The sequence below is a fragment of the Larimichthys crocea genome, chromosome XXI, assembly GCF_000972845.2.
Source record: "Larimichthys crocea isolate SSNF chromosome XXI, L_crocea_2.0, whole genome shotgun sequence".
NCBI lineage: Eukaryota > Metazoa > Chordata > Actinopteri > Sciaenidae > Larimichthys > Larimichthys crocea.
In genome coordinates, this window is record NC_040031.1 from 9,860,074 (window position 1) to 9,872,489 (window position 12,416).

Below are 12,416 nucleotides of genomic sequence, written 5' to 3' on the forward strand. Positions count from 1 at the left end.
AGCAAGACATTTAGACCTTCTATATAATGTTTTCAAAATTCTCTATGGCAATGACTTTTCATGAGGGATCCAAAAATGCTCCCAGACTGATAACTAACTCTCGAATGTTGTAGCTCTCCTCTCTGTGCTGGGGATTACACACGTTACAAAACTGTTTTCATACCACATGAATCAAATGTTATGGATAGTTACATCGGGTATATATTCCAATAAAGATTGTAGAATTTTGTTTAGCTGTCTCATAAATGATCCATCTTTCAAATGTGCTCTCTTTCACAGGACACAGTCACTTCAAAATAATACAGACAGTAATTTATGGTCAAAAAACATTTTATTGTGGTTTATTTCACATCATATTATATGATTGGAAACAGCCCATTTGCCAGAGTGCTTTACTCAGCAGCGTCTTTTCCCTGTAAAGAAATAAAAAAATTAATACACTGCAGTAGATATGCTCAGGCATCCACATCATACTCTGAATACATGTAAAGTTATTATTAAGTTATTCTAAAATGTCTCTCCTGCTGGAATGTGTATATGTTTACCTTGCCAGAGTCGCGGCTCTTTGCTCTCAGTTTGTTGACCTGGGACTCTGCAATGTCAGCACGCTCCTCAGCCTCCTCCAGCTCATGCTGGACCTTCCTGCACTTGGACAGATGAACGTTGGCCTGCTCCTCCTGAAAAGCAACACACAAAATATGGAAAGATGCTTTTATGCCCCAAAAAATCTTGCGAGGTCCACAGTACATAAATTAACAATGACATATCGAGTTCCCTTTGTATAAAACAGATCTTTTGTCCTTACCGCTTCCTCAGCCTGCCTCTTGTAGGCCTTCACCTTGAGCTGCAACTTGTCAACCAAGTCCTGCAGCCTGGTAACGTTTTTCTTATCTTCCTCAGTCTGTGACAGAAAATATAGACTTGCCTCTTTTAAAATCTGTAGCTGTAAATATAATGTATTGATTTATACTGTACATAATGCAATGTATTGTAGTTGTACCTGATAGGTGAGCTCCTTTACTCTCCTCTCATATTTGCGGACACCCTTAACAGCATCTGCCCCACGTCTCTGCTCAGCCTCAACCTCTGCCTCCAACTCACGCACCTTCACAAAAACAGAAAATGTATGAAATATTTGGAATCCGAATCTTATGCATATTTTACTACTGTGCAAGTCTAAATAAAATTGTCTTACTCTCGACTCAAGTTTCTGGAGCTGCTTCTTGCCACCCTTCATGGCCAGATTCTCGGCCTCATCCAGGCGGTGCTGCAGGTCCTTAACAGCAACCTCCAGGTTCTTCTTCATCCTCTCCAGGTGAGAACTAGTATCCTGCTCCTTCTTCAGCTCCTCAGCCATCATAGCAGCCTAGAGGAGACAACATGAAATGATAATTAGAAATATCTTAAAAACACATTTTCCTATGAAAAGTAAAAACAAAGGAAAGTTAAACCTACATCAGTGATGGCCTTCTTGGCCTTCTCCTCAGCATTCCTTGCTTCCTGAACAGTGTCATCAACTTCACCCTGAATCTGGACAAGGTCAGTCTCAAGCTTCTTCTTGGTGTTCATGAGGCTTGTGTTCTAAAAAGTAAAAAGATTTTGTCATTTCAGTCATCACTTGCCTGATTTTCATGTTATTTAAAAAATTCAAAACATTTTGAATTATTGCAAAATCATGCCATTTGTTCACCTGAGAGTGCAGAAGTCCAACACGCTCACTGGCATCCACCAGCTCCTGTTCAGCAACTTTGCGGCTTCTCTCTGTCTGTTCAAGAGCGGCTCTCAGTTCCTCAATTTCAGCTGTCATGAGACCGTTCCTGCGCTCCACCATAGCAGCTTGTTCCTTGAAGTCATCCTGGGCTCTGACAGCATCATCAAGGTGCAGTTGAGCATCCTGATGAAGAAATATCAGCGAAATGTACAACATGTTAAATGCCAAAATGTAGGTACACTGACCATAGCCTGATTAGCAAGAACTCCATGTCTTACAATACCTTGAGCTGTGCTTGCACGTTCCTCAGCTGCTTCTGGGACTCAGCAGCCTGGCGATTGGCATGGCTCAACTGAATCTCCATTTCATTCAGGTCTCCCTCCATCTTCTTCTTGATTCTCAGGGCATCGTTCCTGCTCCTGACCTCAGAATCCAGAGTGCTCTGCATGGAGTCAATCACCCTCTGGCTGTTCCTCTTGATCTGCTCCATCTCTTCATCTTTCTCTGCCAGCTTCCTGTCCACCTCACCCTTAATCTGGTTGAGCTCCAGCTGGACACGCAGGATCTTAGACTCTTCATGTTCCAGAGTTCCCTAATAATGTCAAAAAATAAAATATTAATCTCTGCCTTCAGAACTTTTATAATATATTTGTCCATGGGTTTTCAGAAGATCTTTGCAGAAGAATTGTACCTCAGCCTCTTCAAGAGCTGTCTGGATCTCAGACTTCTCTGTCTCCACCAGCTTCTTGGCCTTCTCCAGTTCATGGATACTCTTGCCAGTCTCACCAATCTGTTCAGTCAGGTCTGAGATCTCCTCTGCAGAGAAATATGTTTGATAGTGTTCAATAATATCTAAGCTTCATTCTAACACATACAAATGTATTGAATGCAACAGCTGTTACAGAAAGTGGTCAAAACTCACGCTGGAGGTTCTTGTTTTCACGCTTCATGGTCTCCAGCTGATCAAGAGCTTCCTCATAAGAGTTCTTCATCTTGAACAGCTCAGTGCCAAGAGAACGGGCCTCCTTCTGAGTTCCCTCAAGCTCTGCTTGACCCTCCTCATACTTCTGTTTCCACTCTGCCAAGACCTACATTACACAATAATACAGATTACTTGGTTATTATTCCATTTACCGTAATTATAAAATAATTGATTTTTCTTTCATTTTATGTCACGTTTGCACAAAGTGAACGTTGCAACCTTGTCGAAGTTCCTCTGCTTCTTGTCCAGATTGGCAGCCAGTCCATTGGCTCTCTCCACATCAATCATGAGGTCCTCCACCTCACTCTGGAGCCTCTGTTTGGTTTTCTCAAGAGAAGCACACTTGGAATTCACTGCCTCAATCTGCTCCTCAGCCTCCTGAAGGCGCTGGGCCAGCTTTTTCCTGTTTGAAAAAGGTGTGATTTATCTCTCAATGAAAACCTTAAAATTAAACATATACAAGCAAAGCATAGCAGTCAGTTGTGCAAGGTTATACCTCAAATGATTCATATTCATATATGTTATGTGCTTCACTGTTAAATTGTCATGGTTGGATATATTTCTTTAAAACCAAAGTATTGATATAAAATAAAGATTGAGTCAGTTGACCACGTCTATTATCATAGACTGGGTCATTTTATTGTTTAAAATGCACTCACTTGGCTTCCTCAAGCTCCTCAGTACGCTGGATAGCATCAGTTTCATACTTAGATCTCCACTGAGCCACCTCACTGTTGGCCTTGGACATTCCACGCTGTAGCTCAGCCTTAGCCTCCTGCTCCTCCTCAAACTGCTCCCTCAACAGATCACAGTCGTGGCGGGCTGATTGCACTCCATGGGCAAGAGCATTCTTGGCCTGGTGTAAGGAATAATATTCAGTGTGCACATCGTCTAATTAAATAAGTCTATCAGCACATACTTACAGTTTCCTTACCTTAACCTCTTCTTCAATCTGTCTCTTCAACTCCTCAATCTGCTGTGTGAAGGCCTGTTTGCCTCTGGTCAGCTGGGAGACAAGAGCTTCTTTCTCTTCAACTTGACGGGTGAACTCACCTTGTGTGAAAGATGTCATGATACATTAGGTTTTGTCATATTCTCAATAATACACAACAGGTCATTCACTGATAACTTGTAGATACCATTTTCTGTCAGAAGACGTGCTTTCTGTCCACTCATGTCATTCATTTGACGGACATTTTCATCATTTTTGGACTTCAGTTCACTTAGCTGGTCCTCAAGAGTACGGCACATCTTTTCAAGATTTCCCTAATGGGGAAAAGACAGATCAGATCAGATTTTATTCATAATATTAATTGACATATTACTAGTACAATAAATAATGAAATTTAATGTGTTGTATACCTTTGCTTTAGCAACAGCCTCCATGTTGCTGGAGAGGTCATCAATCTCCATCTTGTATTCACTCTTTTCCTTCTCAAGCTTTTGCTTGACACGCTGGAGGTTGTCGATCTGCTCTCCCAGCTCAGCTACGCTGTCAGCCTGCTTCTTACGAAGAGCAGCAGCAGTGGCTTCATGCTGCAGAGTGGACTCCTCAAGGTCACGACGGACCTTCTGGAACTCAGCTTCACGCTTCTTGTTCATCTCAATCTGAGCAGCTGTGGCTCCACCAGCCTCCTCCAGCCTCTCACTGATCTCTTCAAGTTCCCTGGAGAGGTCAGCTCTCTGCTTCTCAACCTTGGCACGAGCTGCACGTTCAGCCTCAATCTCCTCCTCCAGTTCCTCAATACGGGCCTGTTGAATGGAAGTTTGCTTTCATAAAACTTTCACTTTGAAGCCACAAAATAGGAAAAGTATGCAGTATTTTACGTAGTAAATATTTGACCTGAAGCTCCTTGATCTTCTTCTGAAGCTGAGCACCCATTGACTGCTCATCCTCGATCTTGCTCAGGAGCTGACTGATTTCAAAGTCCTTCCTGAAAGAATAATTTAAAAGGTACATAGTAAGAGTCTGTATGGTTGACTATAAATTTAAAAACATTGGCTCATACAAATTCAATAGAAACTTTACTTCTTCATTTTCTCCTCAGACTGCTGCTTGTCATTCTCAAGATCCATGATGGATTCCTGGGCCAGTTTCAGATCACCTTCCAGCTTCCTCTTGGCTCTCTCAAGGTCCATACGCAGCTTCTTCTCTTGCTCCAGAGAACCCTCAAGCTGAACGTTAAAATAAGTTTTTATTACAAGGTTCAAGAGAAATGTTGCTTTGCGCATCCACGTGACTTTGTTAACTTACGTCATCCACTTGCTGCTCAAGCTTAGTCTTGGCCTTGGTCAGAGTGTTGACTTTGTCTTCCTCAGCCTGCAGGTCATCAAGAGTCTGCTGGTGAGCCTCCTGAAGGGCTTTCTTTTCTTTAGTCAGCTTAGCAATGCTCTCATCTTGAGAAGCCATCTCCTCAGTAAGGTTCTTCACCTAGGTTCACAAGAAAGACGTTGTTATTACAAGGTCATACTCAAATGTTACTTTATCTGCTAGACATATTGATTTTTTTCGAACCTTGTTCTCAGTGGCATGTTTCTCCTTCTCCACTTTGGCCAAGGTAAGCTCCAGATCATCAATATCCTTCTTCAGCTCAGAGCATTCATCCTCCAGCTTTCTCTTCTTGGCAGTGAGCTCAGCATTGATTTCCTCTTCATCCTCCAGTCTCTCAGTTGTCTCTTTGAGTTTGGCCTCCAGCTGAATCTTACTCTTGATAAGTCCCTCACATCTTTCCTCAGCATCTGACAGATTCTCAGATTCCTAGTTCATTATATGAAAGTAGACCTTAGCAAAAAAACAAACAAACAAATAAAACAAACAAAAGGAAAACACTGAATAATGTACTTACAGATGCTACTTGCAGCTGCAGATCATTTTTCTCCTGCAGAAGGGACACCATTTTCTCCTCCAGTTCCTTCTTCTTGGCTAGGGCAGCAGCCAAGTCTGTTTTCATCTTCTCATAGTTCTCCTTCATGTTGGCCAGCTCCTTCTCAGTTTCAGCACTCTTCAGCAGAGGCTTGATCTTGTAGTACACCTTCATCCATGGCCAGTGTTTCACATTCATGAATGAGCGGACGTTGTACTGGATGGTGTAGATGGCATCTCTGTTGACAAAAAGTTGGTATTATAGACAAAGTTTTTCTACATTATTCATAACATGACAGTGGACCTACATACCTCCTCTCCATCATCTGCATAAACTCCTTTCTCATGAGGAAACCACGGCAAAGTGCCTGAGTCATGGTGACCAGAGATGCCAGCTTTTCATCTCTCATCTCCTCAAGGGTACCCAGCAGACCAGCCTTGAAGAACACCTGCACAAAACAGTATAAAAATAAATGTATAGGAAGTAGAGATAGTGATCACTTCCAAAATTGTTCAAAACAATTCATGCCAGACACAGTAAATACACAAGTATATCAATGACATCAAGTTGCTTACCTTGGTGTGTCCAAATCTGTACTGGTCATGATCAATATCAATTGACCCAAGCAGCTTCTCTGAAGCCTTCTTGTTGTCAATGAACTGGCCCTCAGGGATGACACTGGCATTCAGCACCTTGTATCTTTGATGAGAGAGATAATAGTGAGTGTGTGCATCTCATTTTAATAGTCTGTCATCAAAATTATGTTTGACATTCTTTTGATACCTTTGCTTGAAGTCACCATAAAGGATTCTGCTGGGGAAACCTTTTCTGCAGATTCTGATACCCTCCAGCACACCGTTACATCTGAGCTGGTGGATGACCAGGAAGTTCTCCATCAGACCTGTAAAAAAGACACTTCTTGTTTACTTCTTTGGATACATTGTTAGCCTCTTTTTTCCAAAAATTAAGGAAACTATAATCACTCTACTGAGATTATGTCTTTCATGTACCTGGAGTCTTTGACTCATTGGGAATCAGGCAACGTACAAAGTGAGGATGGGTACTCCTCAAGTTTGTCATCAGCTTGCCCAAGTTCTCCTGTAGAGCCAAAATGTTGACTTTTGTCATGAAATGTCACAATTGTGTGTTTGAGTATGAACTGAAATATGATTTCATACACATGTTTACAATGTTAATCCTTACCCTGAACTGTGAAGACACAGTCTGCATAGAACCACCCTTCTTCTTGCCTCCCTTCTTTCCACCACCAGCCTCTGCTAAAAGAAAGATTTGACAGAATGAGACTGGATATTTACATAAATACATGCTGCAACTATAGAAAAATATACAGTTATTTAAAAACAGACATTTCAAAATAATAATACGAATACATAAAATATACATATATACAAATAGAGTATATGCTTGAGTTTACTACAACTGCTGTCATACCCTCAACAACTGGAGGAAACAGATGAACCAGCAGCTTAACGGAAGACTTCTGATACAGCTGCAAAACAGACTCATTCAGTGGATCCTTGTTCTTGTCCAGCCAGCCAGCGATATTGTAGTCCACAGTGCCAGCGTAGTGCACCAGGGAGAAGTGGGCCTCAGCCTTGCCTTTGGCGGGCTTTGGCTTCTCAAATGCTTTGTTTTTGCCAAGATGCTGGTCATACAGCTTGTTCTTGAAGGATGTGTCTGTGGCCTTGGGGAACATGCACTCCTCTTCAAGGATGGAGAAGATGCCCATGGGCTTGAAAAAAGTGGAAAGAAATATGTCATTAAGAGATAATTGATATATAATTGTTTTTAAGTCAAAATAAAACATTTACATACAGTCACAACATTAAATGATTACCTTTTCAATCAGCTCAATGCAGGCAGCCAAGTCCATGCCAAAGTCAATGAACTCCCAGATAATACCCTCCTTCTTGTACTCCTCTTGCTCCAGGACAAACATGTGGTGGTTGAAGAACTGTTGCAGTTTCTCATTGGTGAAGTTGATGCACAGCTGTTCCAGTGTGTTGAACTGGTAGGGCACAAATATTCAGCATAATCTCTTGCATGGAAAAGAAATGATACTGTCATAAAACGCACCAGCAGCTGAATTGTTGGAAATGAAGCTTACATCAAAGATTTCAAAGCCAGCAATGTCCAGGACACCGATGAAGTATTGCCTTGACTGTTTAGTGTCCAACATCTGGTTGATACGGACGACCATCCACAAGAACATCCTTTCATAGATGGCCTTGGCCAGGGCAGTCACTGAGTTATTCACCTGAATAAAACAAAGATGTGATTTGACAAAAGTCAGTCTATGGTTTTGTAAAATTCTGGATATTGGACTGGTATTCTGAACTTGTAATGAGGTTAATGAAACAAAAGAATGTGAATGAAAAATGATTGCCCATAAGGAATTTAAGAATGTAATTCATCAAAAGTAGAGCAAATTTTTACACTGCGTCTGATGTTACAACCCTAAGAGGGACTACAGAATTAATTTAATCAGTATCCTAAACCTCATGCAAATACACATGTACTACATGTAAATTAAAATTAAAATTATTATTTCAGTTACCTGAGGTACAGTCTGTCCCTTGGTGACATACTCATTTCCGACCTTCACTCTGGGATAGCACAGAGCCTTCAGCATGTCAGCGGAGTTCAGACCCAGTAAGTAAGCAACCTTGTCAGCCTCTGAAAATAGTTAATTGATTTACAGTTAATACAGTATGTGACCATCACCCTCCATCATGATATAATAAAGAAACAAGGTTCTCTGTTTCTCTGATGTTTAATACTCACCCTCTGTGCCATCAGGCTCAGCCTGCTCCTCACGCTGCTTCTGCTTGAACTTCATGTTACCATGGTGGAGCACAGCACCAGTCATCTTGTAGATGCTCATCTTCTCCTCACCACTGAAGCCCAGGATATCAATAGCGTTCTGTTTTCCAAAGAGGTGTTCACAAAAAAAAAATCTCACTCTCTTTAAAACATGCATTAAACAGAGCTGTTGAATAAAATACATTTCAATGTTGTTTAAAAGTTTAAATGAAGATCACACACATCAGTGGCCTCCAGCTCAACTTTGTCATCAATGCTAGCCACAGTGATCTGACCCATGCTACACATGGGGAAGTCGTAGGGGTTGGTGGTGATAAGTGCCATTTCTGGGGATCAAAAAATAAATAACAACCTCATTATATTGTTGTATATGAAACCTGTAAGTAAGTTTCACATTGTACAACAACTCTTTTTACCAATGATCCCAGGTATGTGGTTGGTCATCATCTGGTAGAAGATGTGGTAGCCTCTTTCATCAGGAAGCTGGAATGTCACTCTGGACTTCTCCAGCAGATCTACAAAAAGTGTTCATAAGTCACAGCCTGGTCAATTCTAAGTTCAAACATTTGTATGTACTCTGAGGATTGTTACTTACATGTCTCAATATCAGCACTAGCCAATTTGCCAGTTGTGCCGAAATGGATTCTGATGAATTTACCCTGTTTTGAAGAAAGGACATTTTAATGTCCCTCCAGCAATGTACAATAAGATCTCTTTCACGTGTGGAAATCCCTCCATACTTACAAAACGAGAAGAGTTGTCATTCCTTATAGTTTTGGCATTACCATAGGCCTCCAGCAGAGGATTGGCAGCAATAATCTGATCCTCCAGAGACCCCTATAATCCAGGTTTAACATTGATATCAGAAAATGACTGGCAAGTATAAAATGTTTTCCATACCTAAAGAACACCAAATCACAATCATCTTCCACTTTTGTACTCCCACCTTTGAGGTGTCCCTCTTCCCTCCGCCAACTGAGATTGTTGCAAAGTACTGGATGACACGCTTGGTGTTCACAGTCTTTCCAGCACCAGATTCTCCACTAGGTAGGAACAGAGACTTATCAGAATTTGATCAAGATATGTGATTATGTTCAACAAAATAAACAAATGTGAAACTTACGTGATCAAGACAGACTGGTTCTCCCTATCTGTTAAATAGAAAAGAAAGATTTTTTTTCTGAAATAGAAACCTCATTTGCTGACAAATTCTTCATTCTTATACCAATTACTCACCAGTAAGCATGAACTGATAAGCATTGTCAGAGACAGAGAAGATGTGGGGTGGAGCCTCCATACGCTTCTTGCCTCTGTAGGCATTTACAACTTCAGCATCGTAGACTGGGAGCCACTTGTAGGGGTTTACAGTGGCACAGAACAACCCAGAGTAGGTCTGAAAGGGATCATAGAGATTCCACAGTTAACTCTGTGTTTTCCTACATTTAGCCATTTTAAATATTTGTCTTTTTTAATTCAGCAGATTACTCAGCAGTCTTACGTAGATCATCCATGCTGCATAACGCTCTTTAAGGTTATACAACACAGAGGCTTCATTGAGATGGGTCATCATGGCCATGTCCTCAATTTTATCGAACTTGGGAGGGTTCATTGGAGTGACGTCATCTTCTTTAACTGTCTTCTCCTAGAAGAGGAAATTTGTCTTAATGAGTACTGATCATATTGAGTTCCCGGTTAAATCTGACTATGATACTAACCTCCTGAGTGTCCAGGACTTTGACAGTGACTTTGCCACCATCTTTCTTGATGATTGTTCCCTTCACATACAACTCCTTAGCATCGGCAACATAGCAGGCAGACTTGGCATCAAAAGGTTTGCTCTGGGCCTCAATTCTTTCCTTTTCTGGTTTACGGAGGTAAATGGCAGCTTTGCCATAAACGGCCATCTCCGCGTCTGTACTCATGGTGGCGGTTTAGGTCTATGAGGTAAATACAAATCAGAGTCTCATTCATCTTTTTAAACCTGATGTGCTCACACCATGTCACTGTACAGCCAATGATGCTGTTAAACTGTTAAATTGATATATAAATAAATATATTAAATATATGATAAAGTATCATCACAAGTGAACACACCTTCGCTCATTCAAAATGTGATCACAATTCAATAAATTCAAACTGCAGCTGAATTAAATTGCATAATGTTCATACCTGACCCTCTCTGTCGTCAGAAGTCAGTGTTATATTATCCAATCCTGTTAAATAAATATCACATATTTTCAGTTACTGGTGAAGGTTTTAAGGTTGAAAGAAACTGAAGGCAGATAGAAGGACTTACCACAAGCAGGCGTCTCCACAGTCTTCTACCACACACTGTTCCTTTCTTCTGGAGTCCTTATATTGAAACAGGCTGGCTTACGTCGTAAAGTTAAAAATGGGACCAATGCAAACAAGGCATGGATAACAGACAAGTTGACATACAATGAAACAGGTGTTGCCACCTACATAGTGTATGTTATTAACTACACATGTACCATACCATGTTTTGAATTGAGTTTTGGATTTGAAGTTTGTATGTTCTGAACTAATTTCTCTGTCATGACATGAAGTATAAGGTATCACATCAATATAATAGCACAGGAAGGGACATTGTATTGGGACTTGGGAAATTTTTGAATATTTTTAATTTGTATCAAACATCTCCAAATTGCCTCTGACTATGTCCCAGAGCCTGTGATTAACAAAATGTCAACATAGAATGCTTTTCAAAAGCATTTTTAACTCGTCTATTGATGCACAGGTGATGAAATAGATATTTTATATAAACCAGATATCTACATATGCTGCGTAGTGGCACGTATTTCACCCAAGTGTTTTATGAGTGTAAGATGACTCTAAGAATCTTTAAAGCGTTCAGGACTATTTTCTGCCTTTCAGTCGTAACTTCTTTCAAGTCTACTATATCATTATTCATCACTGTTGTCAGTTATGCATCTTTAAATACTTTAGACCAAAGTTCTTCTTGACTTTCAAATGCTGAAATATTTTCTTTGACTGTTATATAACTATAATATAACAAGTACTTGTACTGTCAATAGTAAACAAAAGCAAAGAGTAGTAGTGTGAAAAAAACTTAAATATAAGGAAAACAATAGTGGGTTATGCTGTGAGAATGCTCAGGTATTTCTATTCTCCATTTTGGTATATTTAGACATGTTTTTTTTTTCTTTGACTCTGGGTCACTGTTGGAATCCAGGTTGGCTACAGCTGTCAATGTCCTAAGTGAATGAATGTAGATGAAGGTTGAATGAACTGTTTCCGGGGCCACCATGTTGTTGCTGGAATGTGGTGGCACCAGGTCAAGCTAAGTTGTGATGCCAGAACATTCCAAAATGTTCTGATATGGGAAGCATGCTCCTTAGTTTCCCCTGGCACTAATAAAAATCAAATATTAGTGCTGTAAGGATTTTTGATTGTTCTTTATGTCATTTCACTTTTGCTACATGTGTGAAGGTTTAAAACAGCTTGTATTATCTATGCTTTGCATAGCAGCATGTATACTTGTTGTTGCCAACTATTATTTTGTAAAATTGGAATTCTCAATTTTTTTTCCTGTCACCCCATTTTTAGATCCCATAATACTTATGTATCCAGATCTGTCAAGTTTGGGACTTGAGAACAGTTTTTTACTATTTAATTTTCAAGAGCATGTAACGTCACTCTTACTCTCCTCTCATCAAGCCTCCCATATGCCTTCATTTGACCTTGAGCTATTAGAGCCATTGTTTATTCTTAATATTTTCAGTGACTAGATTTGATTGATCTTTTGTGTTAAATGTCAATGTGACTATACCTGGATAGTAACTGCAGTTGTTCCTCCACAACTCTTTGCTGTAAATCTAAACAAAATTCTTTAATGTGCCCCTTGCCAATATTTAATACTCATCCAGGAAGTGCTGCAACTACTGAGCAGCAACTTCCACACTCTGCTTTATTGTCTCCAGGGAAGTCAAATATGCATGTCAAATAGGGAGCAAATCCAGTTTAACTCTCTATC

General features: G+C 40.3%; 1 protein-coding gene across 2 annotated transcripts; it reads right to left on the reverse strand.

Moving 5' to 3' along the window:
* Positions 1–312: 312 nt before the first annotated feature.
* Positions 313–10,338, reverse strand: LOC109137844 (myosin heavy chain, fast skeletal muscle). 2 transcript variants are annotated; one of them, XM_027273182.1, is made up of 39 exons: positions 10,117–10,338; positions 9,900–10,043; positions 9,638–9,794; positions 9,525–9,552; positions 9,348–9,444; positions 9,146–9,238; positions 8,997–9,060; positions 8,818–8,916; positions 8,624–8,727; positions 8,363–8,501; positions 8,136–8,254; positions 7,686–7,835; positions 7,416–7,586; positions 7,010–7,310; positions 6,761–6,831; positions 6,568–6,655; positions 6,341–6,458; positions 6,133–6,256; positions 5,869–6,005; positions 5,540–5,795; positions 5,209–5,451; positions 4,948–5,124; positions 4,723–4,868; positions 4,537–4,627; positions 4,056–4,445; positions 3,833–3,959; positions 3,628–3,746; positions 3,353–3,549; positions 2,913–3,096; positions 2,634–2,799; positions 2,403–2,527; positions 1,995–2,303; positions 1,691–1,894; positions 1,456–1,581; positions 1,196–1,366; positions 1,001–1,105; positions 806–901; positions 546–677; positions 313–413 (listed from the first exon to the last, which is right to left on the reverse strand). In XM_027273182.1, the coding sequence occupies exons 1-39, from the start codon at positions 10,321–10,323 to the stop codon at positions 393–395; spliced, it is 5,796 nt and encodes a 1,931-aa protein (XP_027128983.1). In that variant the 5' UTR covers positions 10,324–10,338; the 3' UTR covers positions 313–392. The 2 variants fall into 2 exon arrangements, with proteins under 2 accessions (XP_027128983.1, XP_027128984.1); XM_027273183.1 differs by having other exon boundaries at positions 6,761–6,834.
* Positions 10,339–12,416: the final 2,078 nt, after the last annotated feature.